Genomic DNA, 26,011 nt, shown 5'->3' with positions numbered 1-26,011 from the left:
ACAACTAGGTGGAAACAGCCCATCTCCCAATTATATTTTATTTTGCAGAAATCCAAAAACCAACACTAAAACTGCTACAATGTGTAGATGGGAAAACGATATAGGCATGAAGTATAGCACAGATAAATGGGAAAACTTTTTCTATAAAATGAGGTTTTATAAGCGCAGAAATGAAGGGGGAAAAAAGCATCTCTCAAAACCTCATTTGATAACACTACCTATTACCCCCACTATTAGGTGGGAGGTTATCAAGGTTGTCAGGATGAAGGTACTGACATACACATGGTGGAGCTGTCCTAAGGTCAGAGGGATCTGGGATGCTCTGTCAACCTTCTTGAGTAAACGTCTTGATAATCCATTGGTCCTGACAGTTTCACAAGCCCTCCAGCACAAGCTTATTAAAAAATATAACTCCCACATTAACACATTCATTATAATAACTTGTACAGCCACAAGAACATGTATAGTCAAACATTGGAAGGTAGGAGCACCTACTTGGTTTGAAGTACTCGCTAAAGGGATACTGAACCAAAATTTTTCATTTCGGGATTCAGATAGAGCATGCAATTTTAAGCAACTTTCTAATTTACTCCTATTATCAATTTTTCTTCGTTCTCTTGCTATCTTTATTTGAAAAAGAAAGCATCTAAGGGTTTTTTTGGTTCAGGACTCTGGACAGCACTTTTATATTGGTGGATGAATTTATCCACCAATCAGCAAGAACAACCCAGGTTGTTCACCAAAAATGGGCCAGCATTTCAAATAAAGATACCAAGAGAATGAAAACAATGATAAAAGGAGTAAATTAAAAAGTTGCTTAAAATTTTATGCTCTAACTGAATCACAAATAAAAAAAAAATAGGGTTCAGTGTCCCTTTAAATACATTTATTTTGCTGACCTAATCCATATGTTCTGGAGCTGTCCGAAAATTCAAAAATTTTGGTCACGGATTAATTTCTGGCTGAGTAAAACACTTCATATTTTGATTAAGTTACGGAAACATGTTTTTTTCTTGTTGATTTTGACGCTATTAGATAAGTTAATACACGTTTCATCAATTCTGTAATATTAGGTGGAAGGTATCTGATACTTAAAAATTGGAAGAATAAGAAAGAACTCAGTATCCATAATTTGATCAATTTAATGTTAAAACAAGCAGTAATGGAGCAGTTTGATAGTACTAATGGGTCGGACCAGAGTATTAAAACGTATTGCAGTAAATGGCTCAGTTTTATTCAAACTCATGAGAACAGTACACAGGCCCAATTATTGGCGCCCTTTATTACATGTAAATATGTAGACTAGAGGATATACTCCAGAGGGGGTCTATGTAAGTGTATGCATGTTGAGGGAGGGGGGGAGAGAAGAGAGCCTTTTTTTCCCCCTCATTTCTGGTTTCTAATTGTAGATGTAGACTTTCCTGTAACCCTCCGATAATAAGACACTTATAGGGATTTATATAGCTTTTTGCTGCTTGCCACTATAAAGAGTGACACGCTTGGTAGCTTGTTTTTTGCTATTGTTTTTATTTTCTAACAAATAAAGTATAGGACTTAAAGGGACAGTTTACTCAATTTTTCTCACCTTTAATTTGTTCCCAATAATCCACTTAACCTGCTGGAGTGCATTAAATTGTTTACAAGTAGCTCCTTTACCCTTATATTGGCATTTGAAATAGTTGATTTAGCATCTGGTATTCCCACCTATGCTGAAAGTTTGTGGCCGCAGGTCCAAGCTATAGATAAGCTTTGTAAACACAGCCAGCAGAAGAAATTACACTCCCAGTGGGATATAGCAGAGATAAGGCAATACAATGTCAATTTTCCATTGTTCTCTCCAAGTACTAATGATTGTTTTATGGACAGATATAAGATAAAGAAGCTGTATATGTATTGTACACAATGTGATACAGCCGATATGCTGGCTGAGGATCATGGGAAATGTAGTTCCAAAATCTCTGGATGGCCAAGATTGAGGATGTCTGGCGTAAAGAGTAGCATGTATGCAGGATGCTACAGATTCCTTTTATAAAAATATGGCATTACTGGTTATTAAATGTTAACATATGATTTGGATGAGAGCTACCCCCTACGGATTCTTACAAAACTTCACAAAAGTACACTATAGATTTGTTAAACATCATAAAGTATGATCCATATAGTGATAGTTACCACACACCCAAATTCTACTCTTCAGCAGAGTAAATGTTCTATGTTACACTCACACTTCTTTTTCCCCTCTCTCTAATTCTTTCATTATTTTAATGTATGGTGTTAAACAGCTACACAATGACAATATTATAACAGTTTAACATTACTCCAGCAACAGCCGATTATAATCTTACATTATATAAAATGTTTCCACAAATGAGATTACAGCACCTCAGTTATTTTTGGTTGTATTACTCTTGTTTATTAAAAAAAAGGGACAGTTTACTCAAAAATGCCCCCCCCTTAATCTGTCCCCAATGATCCACTTTACCTGTTGGAGTGTATTAAATTGTTTACAAGTATTTCCTTTACCCTTAGATTGGCATTTGAAATAGTTGATTTAGCCTGTAGTATCCCCACCTATTCTGCAAGTTTCTGGCCTTAGGTCCAAGCTATAGATAAGCTGTGTAGACACAGACAGCTGAAGAAATTACACTCCCAGTGGGGTATAGAAGAGATAAGGTAATAAAATTATAATTTTCCATTGTTCTCTCCATGTATTGGTCTTTTGTTTATGGATAGATATAAGATAAAGAAGCATGTATATGTACACAATGTGATAAAGTAATGGGATCCGATTATACCTACAACCTCAACCCATTTTATTAGGTTGTGGCTTCAAAACACAAAATCAACCAATTTATATACACAAATAAGCCTTAAAAAAGCTAATTCTCATACATTTTATACTCTGCAATTGGTAAAAAAAAAAAAAGTAATTGGAAACACATTAATGGAAAAACAATTTTACAGTATACTTTCCTTTTAAGGAGGTGGAAGTTTAGTGTGGGTGGCATAAAAGGGGGGTTTGGGCATTTTTTGGGTCTAGTACTGATGAGAGAGTGTTTGTTAACCCTTACACCCTTGGCTGTGACAGACTGGTTAAGGTGGAAAGGGTTGGTTAACCCTTTCTGTGACAAACTGGTGAATGTTGCAGGGTTGGTTAATCCCTGTACATCACATTGTGAACTCTTGCCCATGCTCAGTAGGAGTTGGTGCCTCAGAAAGTGTACATTTTGATAATGGAAGTAAATTGGAAAGTGTTTTTTATATTTAAATGTGCATGCTCTATCCCACTGGTTTTCAAACCTGTCCTCAGGCCATCTTACCTAGAGCACAGGTGAAATAATCAGCTGATTAGTAAACATGTTTATTTCACCGGCTCTCACCCAAGGTAATACTGAAAATCTGGCCTGTTATGGAGGCCTGAAGACAGATTTGAAACTCAGTGCTCTATCCGAATCATGAAAAGTTTAATTTGACTTTAGTGCCCATTTAAAATTTTAAACAACCCATATTGCAAATGATTATATATGAAAAATGATTCCAAGAAATCCTGAAACACACTATTTTCTATTTCAAATTCCTTTTTCACTAGTAGGTTTATTTTGTTTCAACAGATGCCGACATTTACTTTAAAGTTTATAAGAGTTTTTTTCTCTCTTTCCCATGTCTAAATGATGTTCTACTTCCTCCCCTTTCAAGTATATGACAAACTTCATCTGTGCCTTCAGAACTCTGCCGTGTCATCACTGTCAAAGACACTTGATCAGAGTTAAAGGGAGATTAAACACTTTGAGATGGTAATCTAAAATGATAAATTGTATATAATAAAAACAACTCTAATATACTTTCATTATTTATTTTGTCCTCTTTGCCTGTAATTCCTTTCTGAAATTGTGAGCATTTCAGTTCCTGTTAGAAATGGAAGTGCAGAACACTGTTAAATCCAGCACAACCATTGGCTGCACAATTTAGTGACCTATTTATAACTGTCTCTAATTGGCCACAGCAGAGAAGGTAACACAAGTTACAACATGGCAGCTCCCAGTGTTTTATAGACACTAAAACTTTACACTTATTTTGTCACTTTTTAAACAACTAATGAAACTTTAAAAAAAATACATCTACATGTTAGTCATGGACTAATCTTTTCTTTGAATGCATCATTCTATCCAGCATGTATTTAGTGTTTAATGTCCCTTTAAGCCAAGCGCTCCTCTTGGAAAACTTGAGGGAAAAAAAAAAAATCAGAAAAATTAAACACACACTGCATGTGATGAATTATGTAAATATATAATCTAACCGGATAAAGCAACACTTTAAATAGCCAGTTACAGAACTGGACATCAGTATTTAAAAAAATGAGTTCACTTTGCAGACCCAACATCTCAATCATTAGAATGACTCACACATGTTAGTGATAGAGAAGACCGGTTAACCCTTCAGCTCCCACTCATGGGCACACCTCTAGTGCTCCCAGCAACAACAGTAAACAAAACACATAACACATCACTTTAATGGAATTACAAAATACAGCATTATTATTTCAGGTGTAGCTCATCACATTATTATGTTGAGTTGGTTACACACTAAGTAGACTGGATACAAAATACAGTTTTGTAATATTGTTTAGACATTAGTAATTAGTCAGAATCCCCAACCTCTACAAGTGAGTCTTTTATTATATTTAGAGCAAATCATGCAAGTCTGGGTTTAACAAAAAGACTGTTTATTCAGTAAGTCGCTCCTATCACTTTGTCATGCTCTGCTATAGGAGTGCATTCAGGAAATATGAAAAAGAAAAATGTTCTTAAAACTCTAAATGTGGCCACCAATCAGCAATCGCTAATCAGATACTGAACCAAAAAAACAGCTTTTTCAAATAATGATATCAAAAGAACAAAGAAAAATTAATAGGAGTAAATTAGAACGCTGCTTAAAATTGGATGCTCTTGATCACTGGTTTTCAAACCTGTCCTCAGACCTCCCCAACAGGCCAGGTTTTCAGGATTACCTTGGGTGGGAGCAGGAAAAATAACCATGTTTACTAATCAGCTGATTATTTCACCTGTGCTCCAGTTCAGATATCATCAAATGTGGCCCAACAGAAGAGTAGTCAATATAGTGATACAATTAAAGGACCAGTCAACACATTAGATTTGCATAATCAACAAATGCAAGATAACAAGACAATGCAATAGCACTTAGTCTGAACTTCAAATGAGTAGTAGATTTCTTTATAACAAATTTCAAAGTTATGTATATTTCCACTCCCCTTATACCATGTGATAGCAATCAGCCAATCACAAATGCATATACGTATAGTCTGTGAATTCTTGCACATGCTCAGTAGGATCTGGTGACTCAAAAATTGTAAATATAAAAGACTGTGCACATTTTTTTTTAATGGAAGTAAATTGGAAAGTTGTTTAAAATTACATGCTGTATCTGAATCATGAAAATTTAATTTAACCTGAGTGTCCCTTTAAATGCTCTAACAAATGAGAGCATGCCATTTTTTCACTATAATGTAAATTTAAATCATTTTAAAAATATTTTATTTGAATTGCATTATTGTATGAATACTGTGGTTAATTTCTGATCCATATACAAAAAAAAAAAAAAAAAGAGTTTGATGACCACAAAATAAAACAACCCTCCAAAATATAATAAAAGCCATAACAATGGACATATGTAACATTCATGTGTTCACAGAATGAAGTTCTGGATAACTTAGATCAAGCACATAAGAGCAAACTGCCATTTCTGATTTCACATTCAACTTTCCAGGTTCAGAAAAGGTAAAAATAACTGAAGGGACACAAAACTCTCTCTAATGCAGACAGATTTTTTACAGGTTTTACTTATGCTACAAAAAAAATGCAAAAAGTTTTACTTTTTTTTTTTTTTTTTTTTTTTTTTTTTTTATTTACAAAGCTTTTGTTTATGTAATCAATAGCCGGTGTTTTATCAGATTCTGCTCCTTTGTCAGAATCTGCTCCTTCTGAGTGCACATGCTCTGTATGACGTAATTGCACTCCACATGTTAATTGGGAATGTGTGGAATGCGATTATGTCAATCAGCAACATGCGCACTCAGAAGGAGCAGATTCTGACAAGGAAGTTGTTTTCGGATCTTGCTGCCGCATTGCGCGCTTTAAAATGTAATGCTGTCAAATTAAAAGTGCATTATATATATAGTTGCTTTCTTTGTCGTATTTTTCATCACCATGACAAGTCATTGAACTGTGTTATGTATGTATATATATATATATATATATATATATATATATGCACTTTTAATTTGTTTGACAATATTATATTACAACAGCGCATGCACGCATCTCGTAGCGGTAGCAAGATTTTAGAATAGGTGGGGATACCACTGGCTAAATTAACTAATTCAAATGCCAATATAAGGTTAATGGAAATACTCCAGCAGGTAAAGTGGATCATTGGGAACAAATTAAAGGGGAGACATTTTTTGAGTAAACTGTCCCTTTAAGAAGGTTTTTAATGACATATTTCTCACAAGAAAAAAAAAAGATAATCAGTGAGTTATATGAGAAAAACAGCACAAACCGCTCATACAAAACTATTAAGGATTTTAAGGTGTTAAATGTGTGAATATTTAGTTTGAATGAAAAAGGTTTATTATACCTATGAGGGTATTTTTAAAAATCCTGGAGCCAATGCGGGGGGGAAAAAAAGTGCAACTGGTTCCTCTGTATCCAGTGTGGCTCCTCAGATTTGAATACTTTTAAAATCGGGCATACTGCGGCCAGTCATGTACAGCTCTTTTACGGCATACTGCGGCCAGTCATGTACAGCTCTTTTACGGCATACTGCGGCCAGTCATGTAAAGCTCTTTTACGGCATACTGCGGCCAGTCATGTACAGCTCTTTTACGGCATACTGCGGCCAGTCATGTACAGCTCTTTAACTGCATACTGCGGCCAGTCATGTACAGCTCTTTAACTGCATACTGCGGCCAGTCATGTACAGCTCTTTTACGGCATACTGCGGCCAGTCATGTACAGCTCTTTAACGGCATACTGCGGCCAGTCATGTACAGCTCTTTTACGGCATACTGCGGCCAGTCATGTACAGCTCTTTAACTGCATACTGCGGCCAGTCATGTACAGCTCTTTAACTGCATACTGCGGCCAGTCATGTACAGCTCTTTAACTGCATACTGCGGCCAGTCATGTACAGCTCTTTAACTGCATACTGCGGCCAGTCATGTACAGCTCTTTAACTGCATACTGCGGCCAGTCATGTACAGCTCTTTAACTGCATACTGCGGCCAGTCATGTACAGCTCTTTTACGGCATACTGCGGCCAGTCATGTACAGCTCTTTTACGGCATACTGCGGCCAGTCATGTACAGCTCTTTTACGGCATACTGCGGCCAGTCATGTACAGCTCTTTAACTGCATACTGCGGCCAGTCATGTACAGCTCTTTAACTGCATACTGCGGCCAGTCATGTACAGCTCTTTTACAATTGATAAACTGCCACCTGCATAAGAGTAGGGTCAAGGATCCAAGGATAAGATGGTGTAATAAAGGGATAGGAAATGTTATGGAGAAATTTGGAACATGGAGAGGAAAAGGCAAGGAAGAAGGTAAAAGGACTGGGAGCAAAGTAGATAAGGAGAATGGTGAATGCTAAAGAGTGAGAAATAAATTCTAGAGGGGAAAGACAAGTGATGGAGGAGGAGGAGGAGAGTAAAGGAACAGAAATAAAAAGGGAGTTAGTAATATCAAGAGAGACGTGACCGGCATTTACACTTATAACACTTTAAAATATTACTCTGATGGCTCTTCCTACATTTCTCCTTGAAGAAACAAAATAAAACCAAGAAAAGAAGACTCAAATCTCAGTTCATTTAGGTTTAAAACGTAAATAAATACTATCTAAGGCAATCATTTGTATAGGCTAGAAAAAGGGAGGACACTGGAACCCTTATAAAGAAGACGAACATACTATTGCATGCTCTAATTTGTTGAGTATGTAATATTACAACTAGCGACCCTTTAATACTATGTGTTTAACCCCCACAAAGGGGTTAAACACATAGCAGAACTACCCATCAAGACCCACAGTGCACTGCTGGTGCTAAGCAGAAACTGCTGCTGATCCAATCAGCAGCTCTAGTTGGGTACCAAGCGGCATTTCTAACATGCGTTTAAACCCTTTTCAGGGCAGCATTGAAAGGTCGCTATAAGTAAGATTAGATGCTTTAACGATTTAGAGCACATCATTTTTCAACTATAATGGCCCTTTAAGTATTTTACAGGGTTCCTCTATTAGCTTTGTATAAGAATGTGCAGTTTGAGCATGCAGATTAGAAAGAATCTTGCATTTAATTCCACCTGCAATGTTTAGAATATTTTCCCAGGCTATGAATAGACTAGCCACTCTTTACCAGAGGCGACAAACACGATCTTTCCAAGGAGCTGACAAAGAGGCATAGCAACTCATTACTAGAAGAACCTTTTCCATTAGATCAGTGATAGGAAAAAATTAAAAATAAAAATGCAGTAGTCTTGACCAACTAACCTGAAAATATTAATATATTATTATAAAGGTTTTGGTCCTTTAAAGAAAATATATATTGGTTTTCAAACCGGTCCTCAAGCCTCTCTAAAAAGGCCAGATTTTGAGGATATTTGAACTGGAGCACAGGTGAAATAATCAGCTGATTAGTAAACATGGCTATTTTACCGGCTTTCATCCAAGGTAATCCTGAAAACCTGGCCTGTTGGGGAGGCCTGAGGACAGGCTTGAAAACCAGTGCTACAAAGAGATGTCACATAATCCTTAATCCAATCACAAAACCATAAACATTTCTTGTTCAAACATACAGTATATTCATCTTTAGTGAAAAACAATCACACACAAAAACAAATATAAATATAAAAGATATAATCTAAAGATCTACATTTTAATAACACATATTAAAACATAGATTTTATTTTCATTAGAATAAGAAAATTAAAAAAAAAAATACAGAAAATAAATTTAAATGACAATTACTATGTTAAAGTGACACTAAAGCCAAATTTTTTATTTTGTGATTCATATAGAGCATGCAATTTTAAGCAACTTTCTAATTTACTCCTATTATCAATTTTTATTCATTCTCTTGCTATCTTTATTTGAAAAAGAAGGCAACTAAGCTAAGGAGCCAGCCAATTATTAGTTCAGAACCATGGACAGCACTTGTTTATTGGTGTTGTCCAATCAGCAAGGACAACCCAGGTTCACCAAAAATGGGCCGGCATCTAAACTAACATTCTTGCTTTTCAAATATAGATACCAAGAGAATGAAGAAAATTTGATAGTAGGAGTAAATCAGAAAGTTGCTTAAAATTGCATGCTCTATCTGAATCATGAAAGAAAAAAAATTGCGTTCAGTGTCCCTTTAACACTGCCATGCTGTGCCTCTGGTGTTTCAGCCTTGCATCACAATACAGATATCAAAATTAATAAAAGCCTAATTTAAAGGGACAGTCTACACCAGAATTGTTATTGTTTTAAAAGATAAATAATCCCTTGTTTACCCATTCCCTAGTTTTGCATAGCCAACAGTTATATTTATATATTTTTTACCTCTGTGATTATCTTGTATCTAAGCCTCTGCAGACTGCCCCTTTATTTCCAGTTCTTTTGACAGACTTGCAGTTTAGCCAATCAGTGATGGCTCCCAGGTAACTGCACGAGCACAGTGTTATCTATATGAAAAACATGAACTAACACCCTCTAGTGGCGAAAAACTGTTAAAATGAATTCTGAAAAGGAGGTGGCCTTCAAGGTCTAAGAAATTAGCATATGAACCTCCTAGGTTAACCTTTCAACTAAGAATACCAAGAGAACAAAGAAAAATTGGTGATAAAAGAAAATTGTTTAAAATTACATGCCCTATCTGAATCATGAAAGTTTTTTTGGACTAGACTGTCCCTTTAAAGGCAAAGACTTACAACAACAACAAAAAACACACCAAAAAAAAAAACAATTATTTCCTGAGATTTCGCCTTAAAAGCTATATATGTTTGATGAGCATAATTAACATCAACATAAAAGAATTTTGAATTAGACAAATATATATGGCAAGCATGATAAAATTGCTTGAAGACTAAATAAATAAAATAATCTGGCTGGTTCCTAAATTATTGTATAAATGTTGCTACAGGTTTTAATACACTATAACATTTGCAGCTTTGATTTATTTTAAATTTGCCAACGCTGAGAGCATCAAGTCTGCTGGTCATTTTACAAGTGTAAAAAATATATATATCAAAAGCAAGACAGACAGCAGGACTTTCTATGCAATAAAACAAGAACACAGAGCACCTTCCAGGTGCAAGAAAAAGTAGCAGCAATATCAGGCTCCTCAGTTCCACAATTAAATGTATTGCTGCCTTATTACACACACACACACAGACTATAAATATACAAATGAAGTACCTGAAAGGGAAACTCTATTCATGCAAACAGTTCATGCTATTTAAAGATGCTGCAAGAACACCCTTTCAAATAGACTGAGCTTGCTATCTCCCTTCACTCACTGTAATGTTTATTTCTGCTTCTTTTTTACATTTCTTTTCTACAATCAATACAACAGTATTGAAGTTTTCAGTACTTCTGGTGGTTTTAAACAGACAAAAGCAGCTATTTCATGAGACAAAATATGGGTAAAAGAGCAATATGTAAGCCAACAGTTGAATGCACTCCAGCAGGTGACACAGATCAATGTCCCATTCAACCTCTGGCTGCCAGAAGTGTGCAACACACGACTATAGCATGCACTGCAGTCCTGCAATGGTTAAAGGGAAACTCAAGTCAAAATAAACTTATGATTCAGAAAGAGCATGCAGTTTTAAGACACTTTCCAATTTACTTCCATTATCAAATTTTGCAGTCTTTTTATAAGCAAAGTTTCAGGGGAACACTATCCTACTAAGCATGTGCACAAGCTCACAGGGTATACGTATACTAGTCTGTGATTGGCTGTTGTCTTTTACATGATACAAGGGGGCCAGAAAATGGGAGAGAAAAAAAAAAAAAAAAAAAAAAAAAAAAAAAAAAATCTACTGCTTTTTTGAGTAGGTGTTAAATCAACATTGAGCACATCATCATGGGGATGTACAATACATTACCATTAAAGGGACATTAAACCCAAATTTTTTCTTTCATGATTCAGATAGAGAATACAATTTTAAGCAAACTTTCTAATTTACTTCTATTATCTAATTTGCTTCATTCTCTTGATATTCTTTCCTGAAAAGCATATCTAGATAGGCTCAGTAGCTTCTGATTGGTGGCTGCACATAGATGCCTCATGTGATTGGCTCACCCATGTGCATTGCTATTTCTTTAACTAAGTATATCTAAAGAATGAAGCAAATTAGATAATAGAAGTAAATTGGAATGTTGTTTAAAATTGTATTCTCTGTCTGAATAATGAAAGAAAAATTTTGGGTTTAATGTCCCTTTAAGTAGAGTGACAATCCCACTGCTTGATTTGATAATACTAAACTCATGCAGGAAGAGGAGAACCTGCTCTGTAGAGGTTATAATCTATAAGTATAGTATTAAAGCTATTCCCCGCCGTCATGGGTGCTGCCATGTTGAAATCCGTTTTTCACTCCATTCCACCGCTGACCTGTTTACACATGTGTAGCAACTCTCCGTCAGATACCTGCAGTTTAACCCAAGTTATATGATGGCAGCACCCATGGTTAGAGGGAGGTGCATGAAACATGTTTAGTGTCCCTTTAAAAGAGACAAAAATGTGTCATGCATATAAAAGTAGCACCAACATGGCTTGTACTAAACCGTAAACCAGCGTAAAGAGCATTTGTCTATTTGCCCAGATAGATCTGGATAAAAGGCACTATTTGTATTCTGATAATGGGAATAGCCTCTTTAGGTACTGCACTTTGGACATAAATTGTACCAAGTAAATCCCTGACTGGGGACAGAAGGGTGACAAGTCTGATCTCTTCAATGTCAAATTATATTCACAAATTGCAGTAGAAAAAAAAAACATACAACTCTCTGTTCCTAAGAACTGAATTTATTTTTAAGAAAGAACAAGGTGACATTACAACAAAAAAAAAGTGAAGAAAAAGTGTGTGTATATTTTTTTTTTATTATTTATATTAAATGTGGCTGGCAGAATAGCACCAATAAGGACTTCAAGGGAGACTGTGCAAACCTACACTACATGGCCAAAAATGTTATGTTTATCACACCTATATGAGCTTGTTGGACACCCATTACAACGCCATGAGCATTATTATGGATTCTCACTCCCACTTTGCGGTTACAACAGCTGCCACTTTTCTGTAAAGTCTTTCCATGAGATTTTGAATTGTGTCTGTTGTAATTTGTGCCAATTCAGCCAAAAAGGCATTTGTGAGGGCACTGATGTTGGACAAGAAGATCTGGCTTGCAATCGGCATTCCAATTCATCCCAAAGGGGTACAATGAGGTTCAGCTCAGGGCTCTGTGTAGGCGTCTTGAGTTTCTCCACAGCAAAACAGGACTTCATGGACTTTGCTTTGTGTACAGGGGCACAGTCATTCTTGAACAGGAAAGGGCCTTGCACAAACCGTTGCCACAAAGTTGGAAGCACATAGTTGTCTAAAATGTTTTTGTATCATGTAGCATTAAAGGGACAGTAAACCTCAAAAATAATGTTATATAATTCTGCACATAGTGCAGAATTATATAACATAGTAGCGCAATCTTTATAAAACGTAATATTCCCTTTGAATTTTAAAAAAACCCGGCTGTTTTACAGACCCGCTCTCTGTGCTCTTCTGAGCGGGTCCGTTTTACTCGCACAGCACATCGGGCCAGCTGTATAGTCACAGCCCGGCCCGACCGCGCCATAACACTAAGTGCAGCTCGCTCCTGCTCTGACAGCAGGAGCGAGCTGCACTGTGTATAATGGCGAGGTCGGGCTGGGATGTGACTATACAGCTGGCCCGATGTACTGTGTGAATAAAACAGCCCCGCTCAGAAGAGCACAGAGAGCGGGTCTGTAAAACAGCCAGGGTTTTTTAAAATTCAAAAGGGAATATTACGTTTTATAAAGATTGCGCTAATATAATGTTATATAATTCTGCACTATGTGCAGAATTATATAACATTATTTTTGAGGTTTACTGACACTTTAAGGATTTTAACCTTCACTGGAACGAAGGGGCCTAGCCCAAACCATTCTCTCTCCTTTACATTAAGTACTATGTAGATAGTATCCTCCTCAAACCATTCTCTCTCCTTTACAGTAAGTACTATGTAGATAGTATCCTCCTGACATCTGCTACACCTAGATTCTTCCACCAAACTGCCAGATAGTGAGACGTAATTGATCACTCCAGAGCTTTACACCACTACAGTTAATATCCGACATGTGCATGTTAATGTGAGACTTGTGTTCAGCTGCTCAGCCATGGAAACACATTTTATAAACACAGTTTTTGTGCTGATGTTGCAATGTGATGGAACAAGTGATAGGTGATTTTTTTTGTACACTACCTGCTTCAGCACTCTCCAGCCCTGTTCTGCGAGTTTGCGTGGTCTACCACTATGTGGCTACAAGACGCTTCCACTTCACAATAACAGCACTTACAGTTGACCGCTCAGATCAAGTAGGACAGAAATTTCACAAACTGACTTGTGGTAAAAGGTGGTATCCAACGACAGGGCCACGGTTAAAGTGAATGAGCTCTTCGGTAAGACCCATTGTACAGCCAATATTTGTCTACAGAGATTTCATGGCTATGTACTGTATTTTATGCACATGTTACCAATGAGTGTGGCTGAAAGTCAAAAAATAAGTAGGGGTGTCCACATACTTTTGGCCATGTAGTGTACATGCTGTGTCAGTTTTCTAAAAGCTAAAAGGGCAAAATAGCAAAGGAAGAATGCGTTTAAAAAAAATATAATAAAAGTAAAAACAACTCCCCTACCACAGATATAATCTTGCAAAGTTCAAAATTATGTTTGTGTTTTGGAAGAAGTCAACCACAGACCTCGAGTGACTTTACTAGTAAATTGACACTTTCAAACTGAAAGGGACATCAAACACCTCTTGCTTTTGTATAAAACTTGTTTTTGCCCCACACTCCCTTGAGAGGCTAAAAAAACAAGTCTGGTAACCTGCAAATGCTGGTAACCTGCAAATGCTTGTTCAAGTAATTTGAAAACCTAGGTTACAGATGTTGCTTTAGGCCTTTCTAAAGGATAATGGGTCAAATAACTTTTTTTTTCTTTACACAAAAGCAATATATGTTTAAAAGGGTCAGTCAACACCAGAATTGTTGTTGTTTAAAAAGAAAGATAATCCCTTTATTACCCATTCTCCAGTTTTGCTTAACCAACACTGTTATAGAAATACACTTTTTACCTCTGTGATTACCTTGTATCTAAGCCTCTGCAGACTGCCCCCTTATTTAGTTTTTTTGACAGACATGCATATTAGCCAGTGCTGGCTCCACAGTAACTTCACGTGCATGAGCTCAATGTTATATATATATGAAACACATGAACCAATGCCTTCTAGTGGTCAAAATGCATTTAGATTAGAGGCAGTCTTCAATGTCTAAGAAATTAGCATATGAACCTCCTAGAATTAGCTTTCAACTAAGAATACAAAAAGAACAAAGCAAAATTGGTGATAAAAGTAAATTAGAAAGTTGTTTAAAATTACATTCCCTATTTAAACCATGAAAAGAAAAAAAAAAAATTTTGAACTTGACTGTCATTAAGGGAACACTAAATTCAAAATTAAACTTCCATGCTTCAGATAGAGCGCACACACACACACACACACACAAAAAAAAAACAAAAAAACTTTCCAACTCACTTTAATTATCAAAATATATACAATCTTTTTATATGCACACTTTCTGAGGCACCAACTCCTACTGAGCATGTGCAAGAATTGAAACACTAAACTGAATACTGCAAACAAAGATTTAAAAAGGGACAGTCTAATGCAAAAAGTACACACTCTAAATAGGAAATTTGATTTTGACATTAGTTTATTATTTGTTTAAACTTTAAAAGGGACAGTGAACTTCAAAAATGGTATTGTTTAAAAAGATAGATAATTCCTTTATTACCCATTCCCCAGTTTTGCATAACCAACATGGTTATATTAATGTACTTTTTACCTCTGTGATTACCTTGTATCTAAGCTTCTTTTGACAGATTGCATGGCTATTTTAAATTATTATCCATTGACTTGCATTTTAGCCAATTAGTGCAGTGGCATCCACAACCCACTGGAGAGCTGGAGAGAACACAATGTTAGCTATATGACCCACATGAACTAGTAGTCTACTGTTGTGAAAAGCAAATAAAAAAGCATGTTAAAAAAAAAAAAAAGCCTGTCTGTAGTGGCTTAGAAACAGACAGAATTTTAAAGGTTTAAATGTTATGAAGTACATTAATATAACTGGTTGTGCAAAGCTGGGGAATGGGTAGTAAAGGTATTATCCATCTTTTTGAGCAATAACAATTTTGGTGTTGACTGTACTTTTAACTCCTGCAAAAGGGATTTAAAACATCTCAGTCACACTCAAGCCGATGCACATTGCAGCTCCCAAGCAGAAGAAAATAAATAAAAATGCCACTGTCTTGCTAGGGAGCTGCAATACTTGTGGCTCCAAAACAGAACTTTACCTGTGCTTCCTTCCCTTGGTATCCTTTGTTTAAAAGCATACATAGGTAACCTCATAGGCAGCAATACAATACTGGGAAGCTGGCTACTGATTATTGGATGCACATATATGCCTTGTTATTGGTTCACCTGATGTGTTCAGCTACCACCCTGCAGTGTACAGGTAGCCCTCAGTTTACGCCGGGGTTAGGTTCCAAAAGGAATGGTAGTAAATCGAAACCGTTGTAAATTGAAACCCAGTTTATAATCTAAGTCAATGGGAAGTGAGGGAGTTAGGTTCCAGGCCCCTCTCAAAATTGTCATAAGTAACACCTAATACATTATTTTTAAAGCTTTGAAATGAAGACTTTAAATGCTAAACAGCATTATAAACCTAATAAAATAATCACACAACACAGAATATATAATAAAACGAACAAAAACATTTGCTAAACAGCATTATAAACCTAATAAAATAATCACACAACACAGACTTCACTTGCATTTTTCTGGAAACAGTTCTTTCTATGCATTCCAATCTGGACTGATTTATACAAAGGAAGATCTTGTTCCTTTGAAATCTGCTTGATAGCTCAGGTCTGGTTAAACTGATTAATTTCAGCTTGCTTGGCTTTGCTGCAAAACAAGCGGACAGCTCCACCTACTGGCTATTTTAATAAATGCACTGCTTCTCAATGCTTTTCAATAGCAGTCACATGACTGGAAAAAAAGGTTGTTATTCTGAAACGGTGTAAATTGAACAGTTGTAAAACGAGGGCCACCTGTATTGCTGTTCCTTAACAAAGGATGCCAAGAGAATGAAGTAAATGTGAGAGTAAAAGTAAATTAAAGTTGTTTGAAGTTGTATGCCCTATCTGAATTATGAACAAAAAGGTTAAAACACATTATAAACTAGGATCAAGTAATGCAAAAATGACATACTCTAATGAACTCACAAGATCCCTTAAAGGAATATGAAACCCAAAATGTTGGTTCAGCACCCTGGGTAGTGTGAACAAAAAATGGGATGGCTCCTAACCTTACATTCCTGCTTTTCAAATAAAGATACCAAGATAACGAAGAAAATGTATTCTAGGAGTAAATTAGAAAGTTGCTTAAAATTGCATGCTTTATCTGAATCATGAAATAAACATTTTAGGTTTCATATCTTTCAGAGTTATTCCCTTAAAATTACACAAAACACTTATATTTTTAAAGAAACTAGATTTTAATATTTGTTCCAAGACAACTAGTACGTTACTTCACCATTATTCATTTTGGCAAATGTCAGAACTTTGGCCAACAAATGAAGGTCTGTAAGAGAGACAGCGCATCTCTGAGAACGGTGTGAAGAATCAAGGACACTAATGATAAAAGTATTGCAATGTATAAGCCAACAAAAGGCGTTAAAAAAAAAAAAAAAAAAAACACAGTACATAAATGTAATTTTAAAAATGTTTATAATTATTTATTCTCCCACCAACCCCCAAATCCAGAATTGCAAATAGCAGAGATATTTAGCTTGTTCCACTAGAAATGCAGTCAGTTAAAAAGAAACAAGTAAGAAAATAACTACTACAACTATGTGTATCCACTATTAGTATTAGATACTGTGCAAAGTGTTTAATGGCTCAAAACATAACAAAAGTTTGTTATATTCTCAGGGGATAAAATATTATCTGCAGGAACCAGGGACAAAACTAATAAAATAAAAAAAACACACACATACACACCAACAGATGTTGAGTAGAGAATAAAAACAGCAAAAATTGAACCATTATCAAAATTGTTTCCACTTCAGAGTAAGCAATGATTGTTCTACATATCTCTATCAACAGATTATGCCAAATGTACAAACCACATAGCTCTGTTGAAAACAATTTCCAACTGGTACATTTTACTAGGCAAAATAAAAAATACATAAGCCATCAATACTACAGTTCTCTCTCATTTTACACCTGCTTCTCCCATATTAACCAAATAAGAAAACCTACAGCTCTGAAAGACATGTATGGAAATTGTTCAATTGAATCTTTGACAGACTAAGTGGTTATTATATGACATTAAATTATGTGTTTCCATGTACTGTGCAAACAATGGTATAGAAACACTCTCTGTGTTTATTTACACAAACTAAATCATTTGCACTACCGCTGTCACTGCTGTGCTATTTTCAGGTGAAGGGAAGCAGTCTGAAAATCCTGTAATTGCACTGTGAGTACACAACAGGGGCTTGTGAAAAACTGTCTGCTCCTTTCTTCAGCTCACCATGCCCTACGTGATTTAAAGGGACAGTCAACACTAGAATTTTTGTTGTTTAAAAAGATAGATAATCCCTTAATTACCCATTCCCCAGTTTTGCATAACCATCACCTTTATATTAATATAAGTTTTACCTCTGATTAACTTGTTTCTAAGCATCTTCTGACAGCCCACTGACCACATCACATTTTATGTATTATCTATTGAAGTTCATTGTAGCCAATTAGTGCAGTGTCTGGGACAAGCCACGGGCGTAGGGTTGCCACCTCGGCCATGTTTTCCTGGACACTTATGAGTTACACATGCTGCAGGGTATGCAGAGGGGAACATGAATTGCACCCCTGCACAGCACATGAATAGTAATTCTTGACAGCACTATTCATGTTCTTCCCTGCACACCCTGCAGCATGTGTAACTCATAAGTGTCCAGGAAAACATGGCTGAGGTGGCAACCTTACACGGGCGTGATCACAATGTTATCTATATGGCTAACATGAACTAGCTCTCCCCTGTTGTGAAAAGCAAATAAAAAAAGCATGTGATAAGAGGTGGACTTCAAAGGCTTAGAAATTATGAGCCTTCCTGGGTTTAGCTTTCAACAAAGAATACCAAAAGAACAAAGCAAAATTGGTGATAAAAGTAAATTGGAAAGTGGTTTAAAAATGACATGCCCTATTTGAAACATGAAAGTTTTTTTGGACTTGACTGTCCCTTTAATTAAACAGGATCTATACATAGAACTTTGTTAGCTTGTAAGACTTTTTTTATTTAAGTAAAAATTTCCATTAAGGGATCCTGTATCTTGTATTATAAAATACGTTTAATATTCTATAAAAAATGTAAGCATCATATATTTCAGTACAACATGCTGCAAAAGGTTACCTTAGGTAAAGTTTCTGGTAAGTTAGGGGATGGTGGGATCTGTGATCCTGAAGGTATTATCAAATACAGAACATTGCACATTTTATCACATGAAGGACTGGCTCCAACAACTACTTATTTTGTTAACTAAAATAGGAAATATTTCCATAATAAAACATGCCCTGACATGTCATTCATTTCTGGTGATCTTTACATTTATGATAAGGTCAGTATTAAAAAAGGATCCCATTTACAAAATGAAAACAGTTGCATTGTCTCAAGAGGTCCTAGTTTACATGTAAACAATGTTTGCCATAATCAAGTCCATACTGCCCTTCATCATAGTAAATTAAACAAAATATCAAATGCAGGGCTTGACAAACACAGGAGCAAGAGAGCTCCTAGATTTGTTTTATAAACATTCACACCTGTAAATAGACTTACTGTAACTACAAATATTACAGGAATAAGGATGTAATGTACAGAGTGAAAAAAAAGTACACTTATTGGACACCGGGGATGTTGCTGTTACTTTTGATACCGGGTAAAAAAAAAAAAAAAAAAAAAAAAAAAGTCTGGCTAAGCAACACCTCAAGACGACACAAAAAAACATACATATATATACACACACACACATATATATATATATATATATATATATATATATATATATATATATATATTACAGTATACACAAACAATAACAAAAAAGATACAGGTGTCATAAACAACTGCCCAAGATTGCGCAACAGGTTTAAAAAAAAGGGGGGATAGATGAGGTTCAAAGCTGTATTTTTAACACAAACAGACAATATAATTATATTATATAGTTATATTATAAAACTTTGGTTGTCATATGGTGTTTAAAGTAAAATATTTTTTACTCATTTTTTTTTCCTTTTAATTTCTTCACCACTCAATTGTAAATGTTAGCCACCCCTATTTGACACCTTGTTTAAAAAAAAGTCAAGTAACAAGATACCAGCTGAAAAGTTTCTGTTGTACAACAATAAATCTTTTTTGTCTTTAAATTGGTATTTATTGTTGCAATAAAACTGCAAAGAGCCAGGTGAAAACTAATTAAATCATGGACTCTTTGTAAGGGTCTTTGGTCAGTCTTTTAACTAATATAACTAGTAGCCACCCAGCAGTGAAAGAACCATAAATGTTGGTCATATTTTTGAAAGTGTTGAAGTTAAACTACTTAATTGGATTTTCTTCTCAGCATTAGGTTTGTCTGTGAAAGTCAGCAAAAAATTTTGGAAAAAAAAAAAAATCCTGCCAAACATAGTTCAATATATTCTACTGGATGCCTCTACGATTTCTACATAAAAATCAGTCAAATACCCAACTCCTTTTAAAAACAAAACAAAAAAGTAAAGTATGGACAGCTTCTCTGTATTCAAAATACAATCCAAAAAAACAAATACATGCAACCTTCGTTGGGCCCTAGACTGCACAAAAGCTATGCATTGTCTTATTACAACAAAAACACGTGGAAAAAAATGTAATCGATGTGTTACCACAAACAAGAACATATAGTGGTTTTGGGAGGTTTATAGACAACTTACATGGCTTAGTGCTATTTACTCTACAGCATATTATGTGCAGAATGGTTAACAGAATGACACATCTGGGTACATATATTTTTCTCTTTCAATATGTAAATGACTGAAGTTGGTCTGAAATAGAAGATCATGTCTGTTAAGTATTAAGCTAATTTTAGGCTGCGTGTTTTCAGCCATGTAAAAAGCCATCAATTTATTTAAAAATCAAAAGACAAGTGACACATTTTCTCTGTGCTATACACATTTTAATTTCATATAATGTAAATACACTCAGCAACCCAGCTGTGAGAACTTTAAATATGATGTCAGATGTGTGACAAAAACAAATTTGTTGCATGAACAAAAAGGTTTCATAATACTTTATCAAACTGATGTACCTGTCAGCCTTATACAGATATCTCATGGCCAACAAAGCTCTTATTCAACTCCAATAGGAATCCCAAGTTCGCTTCTTATTTACTGTCTGATCACTGTCAATTAGTTACATCTGTACTGGCAACTCATTGCACAGTCATACAACCCCAAGAGATGTTTCTTTCATTTGCTGTAATTAAGCAGATCTTTTTACACCCAACACCCCCCTCAACAGACCTTCAAAGCAAGCTGGGAAGCAAAGATATGATGCAGGACAACTCCAGTGGTTTAAAAGGTCATTCAGAAAGTGCCTATTAATACTTTGCTATATCTAAAAACAAAGACCCCTCTATGAAAAACAACACTGAGCCATAGAGTAAGGACGTTTTACAAAATAGCATGATCACCATAATAAATCAAGTACTCGGCACACCATAAAACAAAATTGTCTACGTACAAAATAGATAAGCATTACTGTTTTCTAGGATTCTGCAGCATTATTAGCAAAACTATTGTCAAGAAGAAATTATGACTACTTTATTCAACTCTATCAAAGAATAATCATGTATTGCCTAAGCACTGCATACACACATACTTCTAGCAAACATATACACCAAAAGCAAATTATAGGTCAGATAATTTAACAACACATATTGCACAACTTGAGGTTGTCACCTTAAAACTACTTGCACTGCGTTTTCAATGACCTGCCTAAGAAAAAAAATGTAGCTTGTCTCTCCTTTGGAGGTTTAGTTTGGGCTAAAGTCCACCTGAATTCATCTGGCACCTTTTATAAAAAAAAATATGGAAAATGCTTGAACCATGTCAAAAAGCTTATGCTCTGGATACATTTTTACAGTTTACACTTAATGTCAAATCATTTAAAAGTTTTAGATAACAGAAGGTCAAGACATAGTGACTTCAAAGTGAAGCAAAAACTTTTGAAACATTACAATCCCATCAAAGCAGGTTTAACATTGTGAAGCTTTATAAAAGGAACATACTTTAAAAAACAAATTTCTATATATTTAGACACAAACCTTATATACTTGTCCATAGGTACCATTGCCAACCACTTCCACCAGTTCAAAAATCCCAGCTGGGTCCTAAGAAAGAAATAAACACAGTTAACACAGGAATGTAGAAGACAATGTTCATCTCCTGAAGAATAATAAGTGGAGATGCTGGACACAGAGGGTTTGAATGCAGCTGTTGCGCCCTATTTTTTTTTTCCTGCACTTGAGGCACATGCCAATGCATTCAGACAAAGGAAGCTAGTATGACTCTTATATGAACTCTCATACAGCACATTCATACACATCCTACCCATGCAAAATGTGACAAACATGGCAAGACAGAATGACAGGAAAGTGGCATGGGGTAACACACATTTAAATTGTATAGAAGCAGAAAAGATGCCCCAATGGGCCTCACCCAGATTAGAAGAGAAACTTAACCCCATTAATGCCACATATAGCTGCATTGCAACCCTCTCTGGCAGCCAAAGAGTTAAACCTAGCTTGTATGCTGTTGTGTGAGGCCCAAAGGACCAGCCCTCTTTGGCAACCATGGGGTTAAAACGGACCCATCTCTTTCTTAATCTTATAGGATACTTTACTGCAAAATAAAAACCATAAGCAGGGTATGCAGATCTTAAAATCCTAACAAAAATTAGATTGTCTCATGTCCACACCCTGCTGAGGCTTCTATTGTCCACAATGTATCAATACACATGCAATACTGGCTGTCTATACATACTCACCCTCAGTGAGGAGAGGTCTATATCTACCAGACTTTTAGCAGGCGAGTCGTTAGCCATGGTCGCTCCCTTTTTGTCCTAGTGGCCTGGCAGATCCTCGCCCCCCCTCCCTTATCCGCCTTGGATCCAGACACAGCAGCCCCCTCTCCTCCTTCACGTTCTCCTTGCAGGGCTCAAACTCCTCATTGGGCGCAATAGGGAGGGAGGTGTCTGTGCTGGGGTGCAGCTGATCTTCCTTTCCCCTTTCTTATTTGTTTTATTGTAGTTCCCCCCTTTCTCTCTCTTGTCCCCTGGCTACAGGGAGGGGATTTACACCATGTTGAGGTGGCAGCTCCCGGTGCAACGGACGAAGCTATTTCCTTTCTTCCTCCCCTCGGATACACAGACATGCAAAGAGACAGAGGGGGTGGGGAGAAAAAATCCACAGCCAACTGAGCTCTTGAAGCCGGTGTAGTATCAGATTCTGTATCCCTCTCTCATGAACGTGCACTCAGCTCCAAACCCCTCCCTGTTTCACTTACAGTATCTCTACCCCTTTGTTCACTTAAGGTGGAACACCGCAGTTGTAGTTCAGTTAACGAACATTCTGCATTTGTAGAATTTAATTAATAAACACATTTAAACGCTCTCCAGCGTATAAAATTACACAACCACAATTCATTAGATTATAATATTTCTGTTAAAAGAGGAAATTGCTGTTTAGATTCAAATAACTAATATAAATAAACCAAATGCTGATAAACAGGATGGTAAGTAAAATATGGTTAGCGTCTAATTGTATAGAAAACGCACTCACTTAAAATGTGTGTAATCAGCCGTGATACAGATATTTCAATAAAATTTTTTTAGAAAATCTGTATCTACAAGGCTTGTGAGTGGTATAATATAATTCAGTACTCTCCGCAGTTCATGTGCCCCTTTCTCTCATGCACCAGCATTCAGATCCAAACCCCTCCCTTGCCAATCTCACAGTCTCTCTACCTTTTGTTCACTTAAGGTGGAGTAGTAAAGTTCGTTCTTAAAGTCAACGTAGATACCAGGCTACAATAATGTTCTAAAACAGGAATATGACGTCTTCTCCTTAGCGTTTATCCCAGGATGCTGCAAAGCAAAAATAAATAAATAAAACAGGCAACTATAAACATTTATACTTGTACAGTGAAAACAACGACAAAGCCATTACAATATATCAAATAGGCATATTCCATGATATAGGATTAAACGTAATGCTTAAAGTCTTACACTGACAAAATTAATAATAGATTATCATGTGGCCACTTAAATAATGTATGCATGGTAAAACAGTGTTAAAGGGACAGTCTACACCAAAAAATTTCTTATTTAAAAAGATAGATGATCCCTTTATTACCCATTCCCCGTTTTTGCATAACCAACACAGTTATATTAATATGCTTTTTACCTCTGTGATTACCTTGTATCTAAGCCTTTGCAGACAGCCTCCTTATCTAAGTGCCTTTGACAGACATGCAGTGTAGTCAATCAGTGAAGACTCCTAAATAACTTCACGGGAGTGAGCGCAATGTTATCTATATGACACATGTGAACTAGCACAGTCTAACTGTGAAAAACTTTCAAAATGCTCTGAGCTAGGAGGCGGTTTTCAACTGTTTAGAAATCAGTTTGAGCCTAGCTAGGTTTAGCTTTTCAAAAATACCACCAAGGGAGCAAAGCAAATTTGATGATAAAAGTAAATTGGAAAGTTGTTTAAAATTGCATGCCATATCTGAATCATGAAAGTTTAGTTTTGACTTTACTGTCCCTTTAAGTCCAGAAAGTAATAATATGTTTTAATAATCAGTTCATAACGGCATCACTGGTCATATGACATATACTATCATAACATGTCATACCATTAATGACATCACCTATAGGTCACGAAACTGCACACAACCATAAACAGTGTTCTATTAGCCCTGAACGCCATCAATCAGCACAAACAGACTTCCAAAATCTCTTCTACTAAATCTACATATTAATACCATACCCCGATAGTGGTTTTAAACAAAAAAAAAAAATCCTGCAATTGATAGATAAGGATTTCAGAACTTCAGCCAGTGTATAGTCATTGTGGTAGTGTAAGGTAGCAAAGTCTCCTGAAACATAATTAAAGGGACAGTCAACCTAAAAAATCTTCCAACTTATTTAGATAATGTTTGCAACGATTAGTACTGCAAACATTATCCCAATTTGGATAGATATGTAGTGTGAAAGTAAAAATAGTTACTAGTTCATCTTCGCCGTTCTGAGATGGTCGCCTGAGCCCTCCTACCCCAATGCGCCGTTTATGCTAAAGGGGGATAATTCTGTAAGTAACTAAAAATGACCACTCAGAAGCATAGCTTGTTTATTTAACTGCTTTATAAAACCATTGGTTTATTAAAAATGCATGCTGCATACAAGAACCGCTATGATTCTGAGCGGTCATTTTTAGTTTCTTACAGAATGATCCCCCGACAGCATAAACGGCGCATTGCACATGCGCAAATCGCGGGACCACACAGGATTAAGTAGTTTCATGGTGGAGATGAGTACATAATCAGGATGACGCTTGGGGGTAGGAGGGCTCAGACGGCCATCTCAAAACGGCCGAAAATTAACTAGTAACTATTTTTACTTTCACACTACATATCTATCCACATTGGGATATTGTTTGCAGTACTAATCGTTTCAAACATTATCTAAATAAGTTGGAACATTTTTTAGGTCGACAATCCGTTTAACGGCCTGGGCCACCTAGGGGTAATGAAAAATCCCTATGTGTGTGTGTGTGTGTGCATTGCAACTTTGTTGCGAGGTGAGGGGTTGGTTCTTACTCACCAGATATAAGGTCAGGAAAAGTCGGATCCAGCCTCTTCTTTCTTGGATCTGCGACAGCAAAGTTTCCCCAGCCCTCCTTTTTCCCTTTTTGGTACCGCAGGTTAATGTGGCGGTCATCAAGACAAATGGCTCCACTGAGGTTACTGGTGTTCGTTAGTGCTAGAGCCGGGGATAGGGTTAGTTGGCCTAGTCTTTGTAAGCCCTTAGCTTTAGTTGTGGCGCTTCCAGTAGTAATTTGCTCTATGGCTCATTACCTTGGTGCCTTAAAGGTCGGAGCAGCCGTATTAATATCTCCTAGTAGCGGGAGGTTATGGCCATAATATTTGGGCTACAGAGTCCCTAGGGGTGACAGTCGGGCTAATGGGCTTGGTGATGTCCCCAGGTTGTGTCCTGGATTTATCCCGCCCGCAGGTCTGCTGGCTAAAGATTCCTTAGGGCATCAAACTGCCTCTCTGGGACCCCCCTAAAATTAGAATTCTGCTTGGGCTTTGACCTCTAGCTATATGGGGTTCATTTTTGCTAGGCCTCGAATGCCACCACCAGTTGATTATGATTAGGACTTTTCAAAGTTGAAGTTATTATTAAATTGTTAAAAAAAAAACGTGACCATGGTATGTCTTACACCCAGCTCTCTGTGTTTGTGTCTTATTTATGTGATAATTAGTCATTTAAAGGTATAGTGTACACCAATTT

At 36.3% G+C, this 26,011-nt stretch overlaps 1 protein-coding gene across 4 annotated transcripts in view; it reads right to left on the bottom strand.

Annotated features, from left to right (window-relative positions):
- MAP4K4 (mitogen-activated protein kinase kinase kinase kinase 4) overlaps positions 1-22,924 on the bottom strand; it is a 511,519-nt gene extending 488,595 nt beyond the window's left edge. For 2 of the 4 annotated variants that reach the window (XM_053707651.1, XM_053707653.1), the window contains exons 1-2: positions 22,484-22,924; positions 21,762-21,827 (exon numbers count right to left, since the gene is read on the bottom strand). In XM_053707651.1, coding sequence (XP_053563626.1) covers positions 21,762-21,827; positions 22,484-22,540 — 123 coding nt within the window. In that variant the 5' untranslated portion in view covers positions 22,541-22,924. The remainder of the gene's footprint in view (positions 1-21,761; positions 21,828-22,483) is intronic. The other 2 variants (XM_053707649.1, XM_053707652.1) reach the window with 1 other exon arrangement.
- Between the last annotated feature and the right edge of the window lie 3,087 nt (positions 22,925-26,011).

Source organism: Bombina bombina, chromosome 3 (assembly GCF_027579735.1).
Source record: "Bombina bombina isolate aBomBom1 chromosome 3, aBomBom1.pri, whole genome shotgun sequence".
In the NCBI taxonomy this organism is placed as follows: Eukaryota; Metazoa; Chordata; class Amphibia; order Anura; family Bombinatoridae; genus Bombina; species Bombina bombina.
Note: the sequence above shows the minus strand (reverse complement) of the source record. Positions and strands in the feature narration are given on the sequence as shown.